Source organism: Falco cherrug, chromosome 20 (genome assembly GCF_023634085.1).
Source record: "Falco cherrug isolate bFalChe1 chromosome 20, bFalChe1.pri, whole genome shotgun sequence".
Classification (NCBI taxonomy): Eukaryota; Metazoa; Chordata; class Aves; order Falconiformes; family Falconidae; genus Falco; species Falco cherrug.
In genome coordinates this window covers 247,785-265,691 of record NC_073716.1, presented here as the reverse complement: position 1 = coordinate 265,691, position 17,907 = coordinate 247,785, and the positions used below count along the sequence as shown (strand labels likewise).

General features: G+C 56.9%; 1 protein-coding gene across 2 annotated transcripts; it reads right to left on the bottom strand.

The window, feature by feature from the left end:
* Window positions 1-2,888: 2,888 nt before the first annotated feature.
* Window positions 2,889-17,451, bottom strand: NGFR (nerve growth factor receptor). Of its 2 annotated transcripts, XM_055697681.1 has the most exons (7): window positions 17,302-17,451; window positions 13,517-13,658; window positions 9,013-9,032; window positions 8,673-8,823; window positions 6,686-6,929; window positions 5,832-5,992; window positions 2,889-5,756 (listed from the first exon to the last, which is right to left on the bottom strand). In XM_055697681.1, the coding sequence occupies exons 1-7, from the start codon at window positions 17,335-17,337 to the stop codon at window positions 5,455-5,457; spliced, it is 1,056 nt and encodes a 351-aa protein (XP_055553656.1). In that variant the 5' UTR covers window positions 17,338-17,451; the 3' UTR covers window positions 2,889-5,454. The 2 variants fall into 2 exon arrangements, with proteins under 2 accessions (XP_055553656.1, XP_055553655.1); XM_055697680.1 differs by having other exon boundaries at window positions 8,673-9,032.
* Window positions 17,452-17,907: the final 456 nt, after the last annotated feature.

Sequence of the window (17,907 nt, the reverse complement as noted above, 5' to 3'; positions counted from 1 at the left end):
TGAAAAAGCCTTAGGTGAGGAACTAAGAGCAGGCTGAAGGAGGGAGGCTGCCTCTCCTGGGGGCTTTAGTCCCACCTTGGTCCTGCTGGCCTCCTAGCAGCCCTTGAGCTCCCTGTGCTTGCACAGCACAAGGCAGCTGTGGGGCCAGCGCTGGCACACAGCCATCGCCCCCATGCTCCCAGCTTTGCTGCCGACCTGCTTCCCATTATTTGGGAATGTGGCTTTTGCCAGTATATGGGAGACAGATTTTGCCTGGGGCTGCAAAGCGGGGAGATGCGGCTGCTGATGCCGGCACTGACCCGCATGCCCTGCTTGGGGCAGGTACCGCAGAGCTTTTTGCAGGTCAAGGTTGTCTCTGGGGTCAGAGAACGAAGTCTCTCCAAATCCCCGCTCCATGTGGCTGGTTGTACCCCCAAATCCATGTTAAATTGCTGGAGGAATCTGCATGAACACTTGTTTGGCTTGCTTCTGGAGGCAGACAGATGGACGGGGAAGAAATAGAGGTGAGATTAGCGTTTGTCAGTGGCAGCTGGGTGCCGTAAGCTGTTGTTTCAGGTGCAAAGCCCTGCTGCTACTCTGGAAGCTCAGCTTTCTTTTCCCATCCTTGTCCCTCTGCAAGGGGAAGGTCCCAGCTCCCTGCAGGGGCCAGGAGTTGAATCAAAAGCATCTCAATGTGTTGTGGGATTTTAATGTGTGGGGTTTGGGTTTTTTTTCCTTTTTCTGGCTGACTGGTGAGGTTAGCTGAGACCTGGTGCTGGGGATGGTGAGTGGTTTAGCAAAGTGGTGTTTTTTTGCTGGGGGTGGCCAGACTGGGTGTGTGGATCCCACATGGATCTGTCCCTGTGTTCCTGTGCTGGTGGCTGTCCTCCTCCTCCTTCTGCCCGTCAAAGGCAGCCCCCAGCCTGGGGAGCCCCTCCAGAGCTCCTTACAGCAGATGTGAGATTAAGCAGGGTCTGCTGTCTCCTTCCCCAGGCACCCATAAAGAAGGGGAAGGAAGTTTTCCAGGGCCTTTTCCCCAGCTCTGCTCACCAGCTGATGCAAACATCAGGCTCCTTTCCAGATCTTACTGTTTTTCGGTTGGTTTGTGTTTCCCCCCCCACTAACCGTAAATCAGGTTGCTCTCCCCAAGGACCATCTAATGCAGCTGATCCCACACATGAAGACCACCTCACAAAGCTCCTTTCCTCCCTTCCCTCCCCCTCTCTGCGCCCCCCCACCCCCAGCATGGCTTCAGCTAGGGATGCAGGGAGGGTGAGGGGGGTGGCAGTGAGGATGCTCATTGCCACCCCCAGGTCCTGCCTGCCGGCTCCAGGCTCCCTTCCCAGGCATTGCAGGCAGAAACCCTTCAGCTCTCATTCACAGCCCAGCTCTGCTCCTCTTCTCCGTTCCAGCCTCTTTCCCAGGGGAGGATGGGGATTAAGAGGAAGCAGATTAAACCTAATGGATTGATTGCAATTATTTTCCTTTGTTTATTTGCAGTGCTGTGTGGTGTGGGAGCATGAAAAAAGGGAATGCTCTTTATGTGCGCGCAGTTCTGGTCCTCATTATGTTTCCTGCTAGAGCGCGACCCAGGCCAGCCAAAAATAAAACTAGCTACATATGAGCATCCTATTTCAAGCTCGTATAAACTGCGACGTGTAAATACTTTTATGCGCAAACCCACACACAATCCTGTGCAAAGCAATTCCAACACCAACCCTGCAAGGTCCCAGTTGCCCTCGCCCATGTGTCCCAAGTTCATTGGGGACACACACCATCCTAGGAGCCATCGGAAGCTCTTTGGGGCAAGTACCAACTTCTTGTTTGGGGGAAGATTTACCTGTCTCCCTGCCTGGGGTTTTCCCCCCTAATTTGGATGCCTGACTGCCATGTGAGTATTCAGCATCTGAAATGCACCCTGTATCCCTTTGCCTACCTGGAGCTGAGCCCTCCAAGACCTTCCTGGATTCATTGCAAAAACTTACCTCTGTCTAAATAAATCTCCCTGGGTCTGCGGGTTTTGTGTAGGTTCTCAGGAGGCTGATCCTGTGCTTTGGGGTGCTGAGGGCAGCATTGCTAACAGCACTGAGGTGCAGAAATAGGAGCCTTGTGCCCAAATCAGCAAATGCTTCAAAATAAGTGGACTGAGACTTTTGATGCTCTTTTACAGCAGCTGAAGTAACTCAGAGGGGCAAAAGGAGGAAGCTATGTTCTTTTTCAGGGTGTTTTTTCCCCAACATCGAAGGTCTCTCCTGGAGCACACTGGTTTTGCCCTCCCAGGAGTGTGGTGGGCAGTGCTGCCGGATGTTTAGGATGCTGCCCGGCAGGGCAGTAAGCTGCTGTACAAAACTGGGTAAGTGGTGTCAAGCTCCTGATTCCACATTCCTGGCTGAGTTCCGAGTTGAGTTTCCTCCACCAGGTAAGATCAGGCTTTACATTCCTGCTGTTTACAAGATTATAATAGGACCATGGGGAAGAAAGAAGAAAAAACCCCACCCCACCCTCGAAGGCTTTGAGGCCATCCTTCTTATCACAGACTCACAAACCTCAGTTCTTGGTGGAGGGGGAAAAAAACCAGGCAGCACGCCAACCTAGTGATGCTCTTTATTGGCATCCGATGAGTACACAAGGACAGCTACTCACCCCGCCAGCACAGTGGCCTGCCACCCCCCCCACCCCCACCCCCACCCCGTGCATCACCCTCCCACCTCATGCTGCTCACACCCCACCCACAACCCCCCCAAACTCCTATGACGGCTATTTCTTCACCGTAATACTTCCTAATAAATCGGCACTGGTATTACAGAGGGGTGAGTGGAGAAACACAAGTTCTTTGTACAACAGAAACATTAGAAAAGAACACAAAACATACTGATGAGCACTAACTTTGGCTTGGTTTTCCCTCTTTGTTGTTTTTTTTTAAAATATTTTTATTTATTTTCTGCAATCAGGGATGTAAGGCGTCCCCCAGCTTCTCTTTGGATGCTGAGTTTGTCTCCATTTCCTCAGCCCTGAGGAAATCCCTTTACTATGGCAATTGAAACCTGAGACCATGGCAATATTGTCCTGAAGAAAAGCAATTTCCAGCTGGCAAGGTATGGCCAGGTTGACTTGTCAGACTGATTCGAGCAGTTTGTTTGGCTTTTGACCTGGGCACTTTATTCCAGTCGCCCTCAGTTTATATTTTAGTTGCTTCAGCAAAAAAAGGGACTGATGGAAACAACCTGACAATAACCAATGTTTAAATTAATCCAAAAGCACCCCTTTGGATGGCTTCGTCTGGCAGAAGCCAGCAACCCTGCTGGGGGGTTGCAAGCCAGAGTTGCCCACTGCAAGCAGGGTTGCAAATCTAGGGCAGTTTCATTAGATTTTAGTGATGGGAGAGGTTCAGGCCTTGGACGAGGGACTCACAGCCCTGTCAGGGCCAAGTGTTTCTAACCAACGGGTTTGGCATGGGCAGCCAGCGGCCAAAATGTTGCAGGTGGTGTTCCTCCAAAGGGATCTTTGCTTTTTTGCTGCAGGAGGTGTCAAATACCATATACTGGAGATTCAGATTCAGCCTGTGCTGCTTTATCATCCAAAGCACAGGGCGCAAAATTCCTGACAGCTTTTGAAGGATCTGGGCACTGGATCTGGGCACTGGAATCCTATTGACGCAGGCTCCAATCCCTCAGAAAGCACTCCTTCCCAACACCTGGCAGCTCCACCAGGAACACCAAATCTTTCCATGTTCCCAAGTTCCCATGTTTTCATGGACATGCTGCAGTGATTTTTGGGGTGTGCATGTTTCCCTGCCTCCCCATTGAGTCTTTAAGGCCAGAAACAAGGTGGGACCGAAGGCTTCGGCTGCAAGACAAAAGCTTGCCTTGCAGGCAGAAAGGCTGTGAGGAAGAGTAGAGGGGCTGGAGCAGGCGCCGTCACCCCATGTCACATGTAGAAACATCAAGCAGTTAGTAAAACGACACAGTGTTATTTACAAGTCTTGCTTATCTCCTTAAGGAGGGAAAGAACGTCACCTTCTGCCTTCAGGAAAGCGTTCCTGGCTGAATCCAAGGCAAAGGGGAGTCCATAGGTACAGACATACCCAGCATCAGGTGCGTGCACCAGCTCACCTTGCAGTCCCTCCTCTGCAAAAAGCTCATGATGCTCCAGGCAAGCGAGGCACCAAAGCCGTATTGGGGACGTCCCCCAGGACTGTGCTGGCTGCTCAGCAGCAGCTCACAGGGGGAACAGGGTGCTCGCCTGCCCGGCTGCTGCTCTCCAGAATCACCTCTGAGCAAGCTGGGTGCTGGGCAGGGTGCTGATATGCCAAGAAAACGCACTTACAGCTGTGGAGGCGGTGAGTGATGTCCCTTCCCCAGGGCTGTGGTGGGGTCCCAAGTGGAGGGAGGTGCTGAGGCCAACCAGGGATGCCGTGGGGAGGCAGGTGGTGCACTGAGGGTGGGCAGCACCCACTGTGCAGCCACATGGAGGCAAAAGGCCCACAGCAGATCAGGCAGGGGCATTTCTTAGCCACCCTTCACAGTGCTGGAGAAGGAGCCCTTAGCCCTTACAAGGAGGTTGGGACCGCCAGCCCCTACTGGGTCTCCAGGCGAGGAGGGACAGTGCAATCACAGCAGGGTGGCTTTGCCCCCGGGTTGATGCAGTGCAGGAACACCAGGACTGGTGCCAAGGGAAGGATGAGCAGCGCCCATGTCATGTCCCTGCTGCAGGCAGGCACTTTTTCAGCCCTTTAGACCTTCAGTGTTCCCCCACAGAGCTCCAGTTCTGGGGAACTGGTGGCACCTATATGTCTGGTCCTCAATGTTTGGGTGGTCCCAGCCGCTCCTCACTGAGACCAAATGCTGGCAGCCCCGTGGACCATGCATGGAGGCTGTGCCCCCCAAATTTCACAGTGTAAGTTGGGCTGCTGGAAGCCAAGTCCTTTCTGCCAGAACACCCCGCCTTGACACAGCCCATCTGTAGGACCAGACCCCTCCCCAGATCCTGGTACAGCAGATCCAGTTCTCTCCATTCCCACCCCAGACCTGTGGTTTGGGGAAAGCAGCTGGATTTCAGGGTGTTGGAAGGGAGAAGGAAATAGCGGCAGGGTGGGCCAAGGAGGAAGAGCAGAAGGAAGAGGAGGACTGGACCCCCAAGGAGGAAGGAGAAGGGGCTGGAAGAGGAGAGGGCTGAGAGTGCAGTGCTCATTCCTGCGTCTGTCTGTCCAGCCTCACAGGGCTCAGAGGATGCTCCAGTGGCAGACAGGCTTTGGGCATTGAGCCCCGCACCCAACCCACTTATGAGCTGCCAGGGGAAGGCGGCATAGGGAGCGGGCAATACCGAAAACAGGAGCTTAGTGCATACGGGACGGTAAATTGGGGGGGCCTGGGGACCCCCCACTTCCTTCCCACCCTCCCCTTCAGGGCTCTCGGTGCCAGGGAGGGGAGAGGTGAAGGGGGAAGGGGACCCCATGGGGCTGCCCCAGGCCACCCTTCAGACGGGAGAGGTGGCGGTGGACTCGCTGTACAAGCTCTCGACGATGTCCCCACGCTGGATCTTGCGCAGGGCAGCAAGCAGGGCATCAAGGGTGGCTGTCTCCTTGGAGGACCAGTCGGCCAGGAGAGCCTGGGCAGGTGATTCCTCCCGGGTGAAGGAGTCTATGAGGTCCTCCTTGTAGCCCAGCTCCCCGGCCAGCCGCCTCCATGTCTCCTCTGTGGAGCTGCCCAACAGCTTCTCCACCTCCTCCTGCTTGCTGGGTGGCAGGTTGGTGTAGAGATTCCCATCTCCCTTGGGCGCTGGCAAGGATGAAGCGGTGTTAAGTCCATCCCTGGGGTGCCCTTGCCCACCCTGCAGCACCTGGTTTGCCCTACCTGGCCCCTGGGTGCTCTGGCTGGGTGGCTGCTGGTCATGCAGGCTCTGGCTGTCCACCGAGATGCCGCTGTCGCTGTGCAGCTTCTCACCCTCTGGTGAAGGTGTCTGGTTCACCGGGCGGTTGTTGGCCCCTTGCTTGTTCTGTTTGCAGTTGTTCCACCTGCAGGAAGAGGAGCAGGGAGATGACAGCAGCTGGCGACATCCCCTGGGCTGGGAGCAGGTTTGTTGATTTGTCCCCCTTTCTTGGGACGACTTTTCCTAGGGAGCAGCATTTCTTCTACAGCCTCTGGCTCAACCTCTCCATCACAGCGGCTGGATCAGTTTAAATCAGCATTTGCAGGTGCCAAGCTCCCGAGCTTTGCAAGGGACTGGGGCAGGGCTCCCTCCTGCATGGATCTGCTGCAAAAATGTGTCTGTGCTGCCGGAGCATGCAGGGGACCTGGGGTGCCTGTGGGTCCCTCAGGGTGCCTCCAGCCTGGGGTGCCTGGGGAGCCGTCAAGCTGGCCCTGGCCTGTCTGGGGCCAGGTGCAAACCCAGCACACGCAGGGGATGAGCCCCTGAGTGTGATGAGCCGCGACGGGCGCTCACAGTGTGCCAGAGCAAGCAGAGACCAGGCAGGGCGGGAGTTGCAATGAGGGCTCCCCCACCCTGCTGCCATCTCCCTCTTTCACCCCTCAGCTGCCTGATTTCTCATGCATTTTTGGAAATCCATCTCCTACCACCCAGCCTGGTCCCCTCCTTCCCTTGTTGGTGTCAGCTCTGGCTGTGGGACCTCCGAGGTGGGGGGACGCAGCCTGTTTCCCACTACCTAAATCCTCTGCCATGACCCCACAGTGCTGCCTTGGTCCTCTACCTTTTGAAAGCGATGTAGGCCACCAGGCCCACCACCACAGCTGCCAGGATGGAGCAGTAGACAGGGATGAGGTTGTCAGCAGTGCCGCGGCTCACAACAGGCTGTGAGCTGCCTATGATGGTGGTGGCAGTGTCTGCCGGGGTGCTGGGCATCACTTCAGTGTTGAAGTGGTCCCTGGTGATGGCCTCAGGGCTCTCAGAGCCCACCAGGGATGGTGTGTGTGTTGTCCAGCGAGGGTGGAGGTCTGCCAAGAGGGAAGGGAAAAGAAATCGGAATAATTAGTCACACAGCTAGCCATGTCTTCTAATGGGCTGTGGTGGGTGAACTGATAAAGGGACAGCAATCTCTGCAGGGACCTTTTTCCAAAAGCTGCAGGGCTTGCAGAGGTGCCAGCTCTGCCCCATCCCCTTGTCCCCAGGCTTGTACTTGCAAACTACCTCATCCTCTGGCCCCAGACAGCACTAGCCTTCCTGGTCCCCAGGACAAGTTGAAGCTGTCCCCTGCCCTGTATGGCTGATGGCACCTGGTTGTGGTTGGCATGGACATGGCTTTGCAAGTTCTTCCTTCCCAGCACTGGGTTTGCTCGAGTCCTGCAGCCCTTCCCACCACGTGCAAGCTGTAGACTGAGGCCTGGGCTCCCATCGCTGGTACTGAAGCTCAGGGAAGCAGCCCCAGCTGCCTCCCATCCACTGCACATCTGCCCCAGGACCTGAGTAAGGCAACCCAGCTGCCTCCACAGTTTGCATGGAGCCGGGCTCACCTGCTGTCAGCAGCACCAGAGCCTGGATTTGCCCTTTTCCCAGCCCCTTGCCTGCAGCCATGTGCCCCACCAGCCTGGCTCCATTTGGGAGTGACCCCGTTCCTGCCATGCCCTGGTGTATCCCATGAAGCGAGCGGATATGTCTTCTCTTGCCCCAGGGAAATGCTCTGCAGCTGCCCCATCCCCTCCCATGGGCACCAGCTCCTTCCCAAAGCCCCCTGTGTCCCTCTCCAGGGCTTTGTCCTGTGCCCGCTGGCACCAAGCTCTGCACAGCTGTGCCGCGCCCGCCAGCCTGGCGAGGTGGAGCGAGTGCTGTGGCAGGGAGCTGGCACCTTGCCCTGCCAGCCCTCCCAGCCATGGCCTCCAGCTGGACCTCGCTGCCCTTTTGGAGCAGCGCTTCGGTAGCCGTCACAGCCGCTTCCGCCAGGGCCCCAAGGCCAGCTAACAAAGCTGGCCCTGTGCTCCTTGACTTATGGCTCCATTTACTCGACCCTTTTCAGGGAGCTGTGCTGGCTGCCCCTGTGCTGTGAATCAGTAGCGGCCAGGACAAAGGTCTTTTCTCCCCAGCTGGGCTCAGGGCAGGGAGTCACGCTGCTGCTGCCAAGGAGCAAGCAGGGCATACCCAGCTGAAACAGCCCTGCCACTCCTTGTGGGGGGGTCCACACCGCAGTGGGGTGCAGGCTGGAACAGCGAGGGGCTGCTGTCAGTGAATGGTGCTCTCCCCCTGCCCCTGAGCACTGAACCCTCCTGGGCTGTGGGGCTGGCTGTTCTCTGGCAGTTACATCAGAAACCCATCAGCTGCTAAGCTCCCGCTTGATGAAGGCTTGGGTGGCGGCGAGCACAGCATCCAAGACTGGTGAACCTATTGGCTCTGCTTGCTGTTCATGGACACCAAAAGCCATCTGGCAGAGTGCCTGCACCCACAGCATCATCCTGCCGGGATTTCAGCCAAGGAAGCCTGTGGGAAGGGCCAGGCAGATCCTGGGGGCCAAGCATTTGCAAGGGCGACAAGGGCTCAGGGTAAGTGCTGCCTTGGTAGGATGCTGCAATGCCTGAGGGCTGGGGGTCTCAGATGGACCCCCGGGTCCTCTCCTCCAAGCCCAGAGACATGCCCCTGCCTCCCCATTGCTGTGGTACAAAGGGAAACTGAGGCAGGGAGTGCTACAGGAAACCCAGTGAACCCGCTCTCCCCTCCACAATGGCTCTTCCCATGAAAGGCAGCATTACCTCTGCATTCGGCATCCGAGGTGGCCGTGCACTCCTTCACCATCACCTCATTCTCCTCACAGGTGGTGCAGGGCAGGCAGGGGTCCACGAAGTTGGCTTCACTGGAGAAGGTGCCCTCAGGACACTCCTCGCAGACTGTATCCTGTGAGTCCTGGCACGGGAACATGAGGCCAAAGCCCACTTCGCACACCCGGCACTCCTTGCAGCTCCCACTCTGCTCATCCTGGTAGTAGCCGTAAGCACAGCGGCACACAGCGTCGTCCGACTCCACACAGGGTGCGGACATGCTCTGCAGCCCCACGCACTGTGTGCAGGGCTTGCACGGCTCCGTGGCACTCACCGTGTCTGAGTAGGTGACACCTGGCAGGGGACAGAGGGTGAGGTGAGCAGGGTCCAGCATGGCATCCCTGTCCCCATGGCTACTTTGCTCCCTGGCACAGGCTTTGCCCCATCACCAAATGGTGCCAGGCTCGGGAGATGGGCTTGTGCAGCAGCTGCTGGAAGGGACCATTGCCCCTTTCATTAATTTTCCCTTCCTCCTCCAAACCAAGGGGAGAGGTGTCCCCTCTGCCACCACCCAACACCACCGAGAGTCCTCTAGCCCACAGGTTCTACTTCCCATTAATAGCTACACACTTTTCTGCAGCAATTTGCAGCTCAGCGGGGATCCAGCCTTTGAGCTCTTGCAGCCTGGGCAGGGCTGGATGCTGCCCTCAATGTGCCCATCCCAGCACTCGGTGCCTGTGTCCCCAGGTAAGCATCCCTGCCCCTGGCTGGGGCACCATCGCCATTTTTGACCTCTGGATGGTCCCTGTGGGCGTCCTACAGCCATTGCTGCTCCCCAGCATCCCAATAGCTTTCTCCTCTGCGTCCTGCCTGGGGCAGGAGGGGCCTCGGGGCATCTCCACCCTGTGCCCCCCTCCTTGGCCTCGTGCCCCTGACTCAGGGCATGATGCAAACAGGAGGTTACAACACTAATTGCTGACTCTTGTCTGACCCCAGGGCTTCTTGCTCTCCAGTTTCATCCTGCAGGACTGACTCTGCTGGGGAAATCAATCCTCCTCCTGCATACCAGCAAGCTGCCCCCGCTGCCCTCTCCCTCCTGCTGCCCCCTCCCAAAGGTGTTTGAAGATATTTTTAGCCTGGGAAGACGGGTCATCTCCCATCCTGGAGGGCACAGCTGCTGTCCCATTGGATGCCTCCCTCACATTGATCCCTCACAGCCTGCAGTGCCGCAATGCCCCATCTTCACTTGCCCATAATGCCAGGGGGAAGTCCAGCTGCCTTGATGGAGAAGGTGCCAGGGAGCTCAACCACAATCCTTCTGCTAGCCTGGCTCCTCAGGAAGGCAATCCAGCCATGTGCTATAATCTTCAATTACCTGCCTGTCTTCCGAGGATGGTCATAGGAGATGGTAATTCCCACCTTTAGTGACTTCCAGCTTCCCTGTGTGGCCAAATGGAGACTAAGCCACAGACAGGCTCAGGGCATAGCTGTTCTGGTGCTTAATTTTTTGTCTGCTTTCAAGATAGAGGGGAGTGAAGAGCTCTGAGACCCTGGTGATGGGCAGGGTTAGAGGGATGGAGGTGGCACCCCAGCCTCAGTAGCTGCTTTCCCACCGTGGCTCAGCTGCAGTAAACCCTGAGCAGCAACAGCAGCAACATTTCCACTTCACACCATCTCCCCCTTGCCCTGTGCCTGTGCGTCCTGCTCCTCTCTCACAGCCGGCCACATGCTCTCCTTGGAAGTGCAGGACCTGGAGATGAACCCACTCTGCTGCCATTGGCCTCCAGCTACCTCCTTGACTCTGCCCTGGCATGGGCAAGCAGCCCCTGCCCCCCTGCCCAGCCAAGCAGGCACAGCCAGCACAGCACTGGGTCAGCTGCTGACATGCGTGGCTCCCATTAACCTGGGCTCATCCTTTGCATTATTCTGAATTATTGATAGGCACACTTAGAGTGGGGAAGTGGCCAGGAAAGGCATACGGCTGAGTGGGCACATTTTCAATGGCAGCAAGGTATCTGAGCTGGGCAATTACAGCCGAGATTTAAAGAGGGTCCCCCTCCCTCCTGCCCACAGCAACGCAGGCTGGCCAGAGGGATAAATAAATCATGAGGCAGCAATCAGGGGTAGCTAGCAAGGTGAGGGAGAAGGAAAATTGTAATAAAAAAAAAGCAAGTGGCCATTTGGGCTAATGCAGGGTCTGTTTCCTCCAGCCCCTGTGGGCTTTGCCAGGGGTTGTGCTTTGGTTGTAGCAAATTTCTGCAAAACAATTTGGCGAGTGAATCAGGAAGGCATCAAAGGCAATAGCTCAGAGGCAGCCTGGGGTGGAGGTGGGCATTCCTCCCTGCTGCCTCACACTTAACAGGCAGGGTCCAGGGCTGCCTGTACCTGCCCAATATCCACAGCAGCAGGATCCAGCATGAGCCCAGGTCCAAAAGGACCCTCTCCCCATCCCAGCAAGGGCTGACAACGGGGTTTGTAAGTCTCCTCTCCCCACCCCAAAATCCTGCTCTAGGCTCAGAGGAGAGCTGGGAGAGTGTTTACCCCCTTGCAGCACCTGCACCCATGAGTCACTCCATGGTCACCCCACCCAGCAGCTCCCAGCTGACAAGCTGCTAAGGATTAGTCCATGCTGCTATTAATGAATGAATGAAAGGCAGCTGGGGGCAGGGCTGGGGTATAAAGCAGGAGGGTTTGCAGGGGGCTTTCTTTTGGTTGTGGCTCACTGGTTTTGTCTGGAGTTTGTTGGTTTTGGGGTGTTGTTTTTGTGTTTGGCTTTTTGTTTTGCTTTTTTTTTTTTAAGGTGGTGAGTAGGCTGGTTTTTCTTCTTGGTGCTGCTTATCAGGGTGATAGAGGCCTGATCTTGCTGTGGGTGGCACACCATGCTGTTGTGTAGCTGGGTAAGTGAGGGGCATCCCATGTTCTAGATATTCCCAAACAAGGGGTGGCAGAGCTATGAGCTGCGGGCATGCAGATGAAGGGCTGTGGGGGAAATCATGGAGAAGGGGACACGGCTGCTTGGAGGCCAGGAGCATTCAGCCTTACTGGTCCAGGAGCAGCAAAGCTAAGTAGGGCACAAGGTTCTGCCCTGGGGCTTTGCTCTCAGCCTGGGTGAGATGCTGGGAGTTCTCACAGCTGCAGTGTTTGCTGCTAGCTGCTCTTATTTCTGCAGTAATGGAGGAAGGGGCCAGACCCTTTTGTTCTGATACTTTCCAGATCAGCTCCCTGACCCAATAGAGCTGCTGCCTGATGTTAATCCCCCTGCAAAAATGCAAATGCCTGGCCTGTCACAACGTGGGGCTGGGCAGGAGAAGCTGGGATACGAACCAGAGCAGTGGTGCCTGTGCCCCAGCTGACACATGGGCTTGCAGCGCTACGCCCAGGTCACAGTCCTGGTTTCACCGTAACCTCTGGGTCCTCCAGGGAGGGTGGTAGTTCCCTTTATCTGTTCAGTTCCCAGAAAGAAATCGGGGAGACAGCCATCTGCCAGCCTGGAAATGCGGCTAATGGGACATGGTCTCATCTGAGCATTCCCCAGGAATGCAAAGCAGCCCTCTGTATTTACAGCCCTGCACACCACGGGAGCTGGAGCCTGACACCCTGGCCAGGTTCCCTGCAGGAAGGGCTGGTGGGGATGGATGGCACAGTGGATGCCCTGACACCTGGCAGAGAGACAGAGTTGAGCCTGTCGCAGCCCGGGAGGGAGCGAGCCTGCTGTGCTGTGCAGGGTTATCCTGCACAGCAGCCCTGAGGTTGCAGCTGGTGGGATTCAGCCCCTGCAGCCAGACACAGGGAGGGTAAGCGCGATTCATCGATTCTGCAGGAGAGCAGAGGTATTTTTAGCACTGCCCTGACACTGCTCCATCTCCTGCTCCGTACTAGCACTGCTCTGCTTATACTGTTTCTCTCCCACTGGACTTTGCCTCCTATTTGCTCTCCCACAGCCATGCTCTGTCCCTTCCCCCTCTCAAATCACATCTCCAGAGCAATCTGGGCTTGGCTGGCACAGCTTTTCCTACAAATACTTGTCCATTGGCCTTCAAAGGCTTTGCAGCAGTAATTTGAAGGGCAGATTGCTTATGCCGATCATGGCATTGTTCAAACAGTAATAGTTGGACCACTTCATCTGTAAGCATTTAAGCAGGTCTCCAGCACACATCTCTGGCCGACATTTATGAAGCTGACATAGGTAACGTGCCTGAAGCTGGCCAAAAGAAAACTGTTCCTCTCTTGGCTACCTATGTGATTATGTGATTTGCTTCTCCTGTCCCAAACTTGCTTTTATGTTGCAGTCTTTACAAGGTTTAAAAAAAAAAAACAAACAGGTGGATCATTGGGAGACATCTGTGTGGCTGGATCCAAGACCAACATATAGTCAGTGTGAGGAGGGGAACTTTTTTTGTAGGCAAATGTCTGGCCATGAGCCGGTAGCTCAGGACCCATCGGGAGGGGAACAGTGCTGAAAGGGGGATCTGCAAAGGTGCCTGGTACTAACAGATCCCAAAGCAGGGTAAGCTGTTGAATCCGTGGCTGGGATTTGCAGGGTGGGTGCTTTGGGGAAATATTGGAAATAACCCTGGTGTCGGTGCAGAGGTGGGTGGCCTAGGAAGGCTGAGTACAAGGCAGAGCTGATGTGTGCAAGGGCTGTGTGTTGGAGTGTTGGGCTGTGCACAGAAAGATGGAAGCAAACAGCACAAATTGTGCCCAGGCAACACTTCCAGGAGGGAAAGAGGATGCACTTCGGGAGACCCAAGTATATGTTAATGCTCATGGTCCCTGAACCCCCGGCCCCACACCAGCAACCCCTCTGTGGCCCTCTGCGGAGGGGAGCAGGTACTCACTGTCTAGGCAGGGCTCACAGATGGTCTGGTTGACCCCGCAGGGCTGCACCACTCCCTCTCCCAGGTTGCAGGCTTTGCAGCACTCCCCACTTGTTGTGTACATCTTCGTGAAGCACTTGTCCTTGGAGCCCCAGGCAGATCCCTGGGAGAGAAAAGAGAGCCAGGAGATGACCGTTGCTGTGGGACCCTCCCTGCAGGGGCAGGTGGACAAGTGTGTCAAATCCAGGTAGGGTCCTGCTCTGGGGTGAGCATCACATGTTGGGGCTAAAGGGGGCTCATTAAATATAGGTCTTGGGAGAAATTATGTTCCTATGCAAAAGCAGCTCATCAGGAAAGCCCCTGCCAAGGTCTACAGCTGGAGGAAGGTCAGAAAAGCTCACATCTCCACAGTCCAGGCTGGTGAGTATTGTGGGGGGTGGGGGTTTCTGTGGGGCTTACAGCATTGTTTGCTCTTGTCTCTCACCTGAGCCATCTCCTTTAAGGATATTTTGCCATCCTGAAGGGTTTAGCCCTTTCCAGCCTGGGGGAAGGTAGGGCACTGCATGCAGCCTGGCAGCAGGGAGACCTGCCTGTGGCAGTAGAGGGTTTGGAGAGCTGGGGTGGCAGCTCTGCACAGTGCTCTTGCTGCATGCGGGGATCAGAAATCAGACCCCACAATGGAAATGAAGACTTTGAAGGCAGCACCAAGAGCTTCAACAACATTACTGTCTAATGGAAGTAAGCGTACCTACTTATAAAACCTGTCATCACATATGGAAGCAATAAACATGCCATAAGCAGTGGGGTCAGAGCCACCCTGCACATGCACTTTACAGCCTGGGGAATGGGGTGCATTTGCAGGACAGCTGCTTCCCAAAACTCCTTGCTGGGGCCATGCAGTGCAGGAGGCATCTCCGCCTGAGTGCAGGGCTGCTGAGATGCTCATGGTGATCCGAGCTCTGCAAGGGCTCCTCTTGCTCTCTTTCTCGCAGGCAGGTGTATTCCAGGGTCGGACCATCCCCCTGCCATCCAGCTAAGCCAGATTTGGTGGGGGGAGAAACTCAGCTAACGCTTGAGGGAGCTCCCCCTCCCTGTGCATCTGGATGCCTCGTCAGCCAGTTGGCTGCCTCCTTGCACAATGCGGCGTTATGAACTCGCTGTGCATCATCCGGCAGCATCCGGCCTGGCTGAGACAATGGAGCGCCAATTATAGGCATCTGAATGACAAAGTGCTCCAATTACCCTGCACTTGAAAGCATGTGCTCTCCTCCTTGGCGCTGCTTTGCCAGCCCAGGCTGGCAGCCCGCTCCAGTGCTGGGCCCCAGCCGGGCAGACAGGAGGGCTTGGTGTGTTGGGGGGCGTCCCAGCACTCCCAAATAACAGCTGGGCAATGGATTTGGGGATGAGGAAGGGGCTCACTTTGCAGTAGGCTGGCTGCATGCCTCTTCTGGAGGACAGATCTGGCTCAGGGGGCTTTGCAGCAAACCTGGCTGGAGCTCACCCTGCGGCTCAGTCCCCTGCAACCCTCCCATCTCCCCATGGTTGTGGCAGCAGCAGCCATGAGTGGGAACGGGGAAGTGGCCAAACGTGCCTGGCTATAAATAGTGCTGGAAAGGCTGGGGCAGCGCAGCTGGGGCCGGCTCTCCCATGCCGCAGGCAGCTGCAAGTGGCTCACTGAGCCTGCGGGGATGGGACCTGGCCACACTGCCCCCTCCACGCAATACCTGGACCCTGGCAGCTAAACCCAGGGACCCCCTCTGGCCACATGTCCCCTCCCCATCACCCCCTGCACTCCTAAATGCTGAAGAAAATGCATCTTCCAGTCCCAGGTGCTGCACCCCTCCAGGTTTCCCTTTCAGTTCTCCTTCTTGAGCACTGAAACCACCATAAAGATTAACACACTTACAAAAGTGGCACATGGTCTGTGTTAGCCTGCTGAAATGTGCATGTTATTAACACAACTCCTGTTGACAAAGCCACAGGTATTAACACCATAAAGCATTTTGACAGCTGGATGAAGGCGGGGCGGGCCACAGATGGAGGGTGCAAGCAACACCTCTGTAAGCTTTTAATTGCTTTTGGAGTCGTGTCAGTGGGTTTTCATGCCCAAGCAGGCACCACCGGTTGAGGAGATGGCCTCCGAGGAAGATAGGCGAAATGGGAGTTTGACATGGCACCATCAGCTCCAGAGCCCTGGCACAGAAAATTGCTTTGCACCAGAGTGGGGAGGGAAGGGGATGCTACAGCTGGGGTTGGGCCCAATAGCAAGCCTGGATCTGAACTGCCTGTGAGCCTGACAGATGGGCTCTGCTTTTCTTGGCAAAGCACCTTGCCTAGGAGAGGCCAAACCCCTGGCTCCGAGCAATCCCCAAACTCTGGGCAGCAGAGAAAGCCACGTCTGAGGTCTGCAGGTCCAGCCGAAGCTTGGCACAGCAGGGCTGGGAGGGCTCTGCCTCTTCCCACACAGACCTACCAGCCAAGCAGCACAGGTGAAGAGCAATGACTCTGGGGTGCCTGGGGTTCAGGGTGGCCCCAGGCCTGTGGCCACAGCTGTGGGTGAATATCTGGACATGCCTGGGTGAAGGCTTGGCAGACCAGCCGGGCTCCGTCTGTGCACAGTGCCAGCCCCCCAACTCAGCAGGTTCAATTCTGGGGGGCAGATCCAGCCCCACAGCAGCAGGTGCCCCAGCTGGCGATGGCTGGGCTCAGCCCTGACCCAGGGAGGCGGCTGCAGAGAGTTGGGGGATGCCAAAGCCCAGTCTTGCTGCAGCAGTTGGGGTCTGCCCAAGGCAGGTAATTCCCTGGGGTGAAATCATTTGAATCCATATGGCTGGGACAGTTTTTGCTTTTCCTGCTGCCCACTGCTGCTGCGAGTGTCTCTGGGGAGCTTGGCCAGCCCAGTACCATGGTTGTACAGGGGAATGAGGCTCTCTGGCACAATGCTGCAAACACCGCTCTCCTCAATCTCTGCACAAAACCGCTAAAGCACCAGCTTTAATATCCTGGCTGAAGGGTGTCTGGCTGCCTAATGCAACCTCTGGGACCCCCATCAAATCCTCTGCCAAGAACAGCCCTGTTTCTGCCCCAGGTAGGTGGGTCCATCCCTGCATGCCCACCCAGCTGCCCTGCTCCGGGTGTTTCCCTCTCCTGGCCCCCCAGTGCCATGAAGTTTTGTCTCTGGCACAGGAGGCTGTGCCCATCCCAGGGGCTCACACCACGGGGAAGAAGGTCTTGGCCTTTGCTCTGGGCAGCAAGCTTGGAGCGGGAAAGTCATGGGGTGGTCCTGGGGCTGTGGGATGGCAGGAGATAAAGGCACTGAGGGGGGGAGGGCGTCTTCTCCCCCCCCCTACTGACTGAGGGCTCTGTCATCCTTTTTTCCTGGGTAGAAGGGATGACAGAGCTCGATGCAGTGGGATCTGAGGGGCTGCATCCCTGTGGATCCCCCATCACCTGGGCCCCCTCCCTCCACACCCCGAAGTGCCCCGCCTGGCACCCCCGGTCCCCCCATCCCCCCCGAGGCTCCCCCCATTCCAGCCCTGCTGCACGGCGGGGAGCCCCGGGACTGCCTGCCTTGTACCCCCGGGACCTCCCGCCCCACACCCTCAGGGCTTTCCATCCCGGTGCACGTGGGACCATCCGTGTCTGCAGCCCGGTACCCCCGGCACTCTTCAAATACCCCCGCCTGGTGCCTCCGGGACTCTCCATCCCGGGACCCTCCATCCCACCCCCGCCTGGTGCCTCCGGGGACCCTCTGCGCTGCCCCCGGGATGCTGTCCCCCCGCTCGCCGGGCCGGGCCCGCACTCACCGCCAGGAGCAGCAGCAGCGGCAGGAGCCCGGCCATGGTGCGCGGGGGCGGCGGGGCCGGTCACCCCCCCCGAGAGCCGGTGCGCGCCCGGGCTGTCCTCCCTCTGCCGCCCGCCGCCTCGGCGGCAGCCAGAAAAGAGCTGCAAGTCCCTCCTCCTCCTCCTTCTCCTCCTCCTCCTCTCCGCCCCCAGAGCATCACGGCGAGCGACCCAGCCGGCACCCCGCTCCGCCGGCACACAAAGGCCGGACCCCCCCACCCCCTGCCACCGTCTCACGAAGTGCTTCTGGGGTACGCTTGATCTCTGTCTAAGCCAGCTCCTCAATTATTCGCACCCATCCATCCATCTCCGTGCGCCCTCCTCTGCTGTCCATCTGGCCATCCATCTCTCTCTCTCTCCATCCCCTCGAATGCCCACATTCATCCATCTGTCTGTCCCTGCACACCTCGCTCCAGCCCTCCACCACTCACCCTCCCCGTGACGGGTTTGTTAGCGCTATTGCAGCCCCAGTAAGAGCTTTGGGCAGGTCAGTAGCTGTGGCTGCGATAGGGTCACCAGACCTCCTTTGCCTGCATGCGACAAGGGACAGCATCCCATGGGTGCCTGGA

Coding starts and splice junctions, on each gene's coding strand:
- NGFR (XM_055697680.1), bottom strand. CDS start 17,337: ATGGCCGGGCTCCTGCCGCTGCTGCTGCTCCTGGCG. Junction 6,930..8,672: donor CTCGGATGCCGAATGCAGAG/GTAATGCTGCCT, acceptor CCCTCTTGGCAG/ACCTCCACCCTCGCTGGACA. Junction 5,993..6,685: donor GCCTACATCGCTTTCAAAAG/GTAGAGGACCAA, acceptor CTCTTCCTGCAG/GTGGAACAACTGCAAACAGA.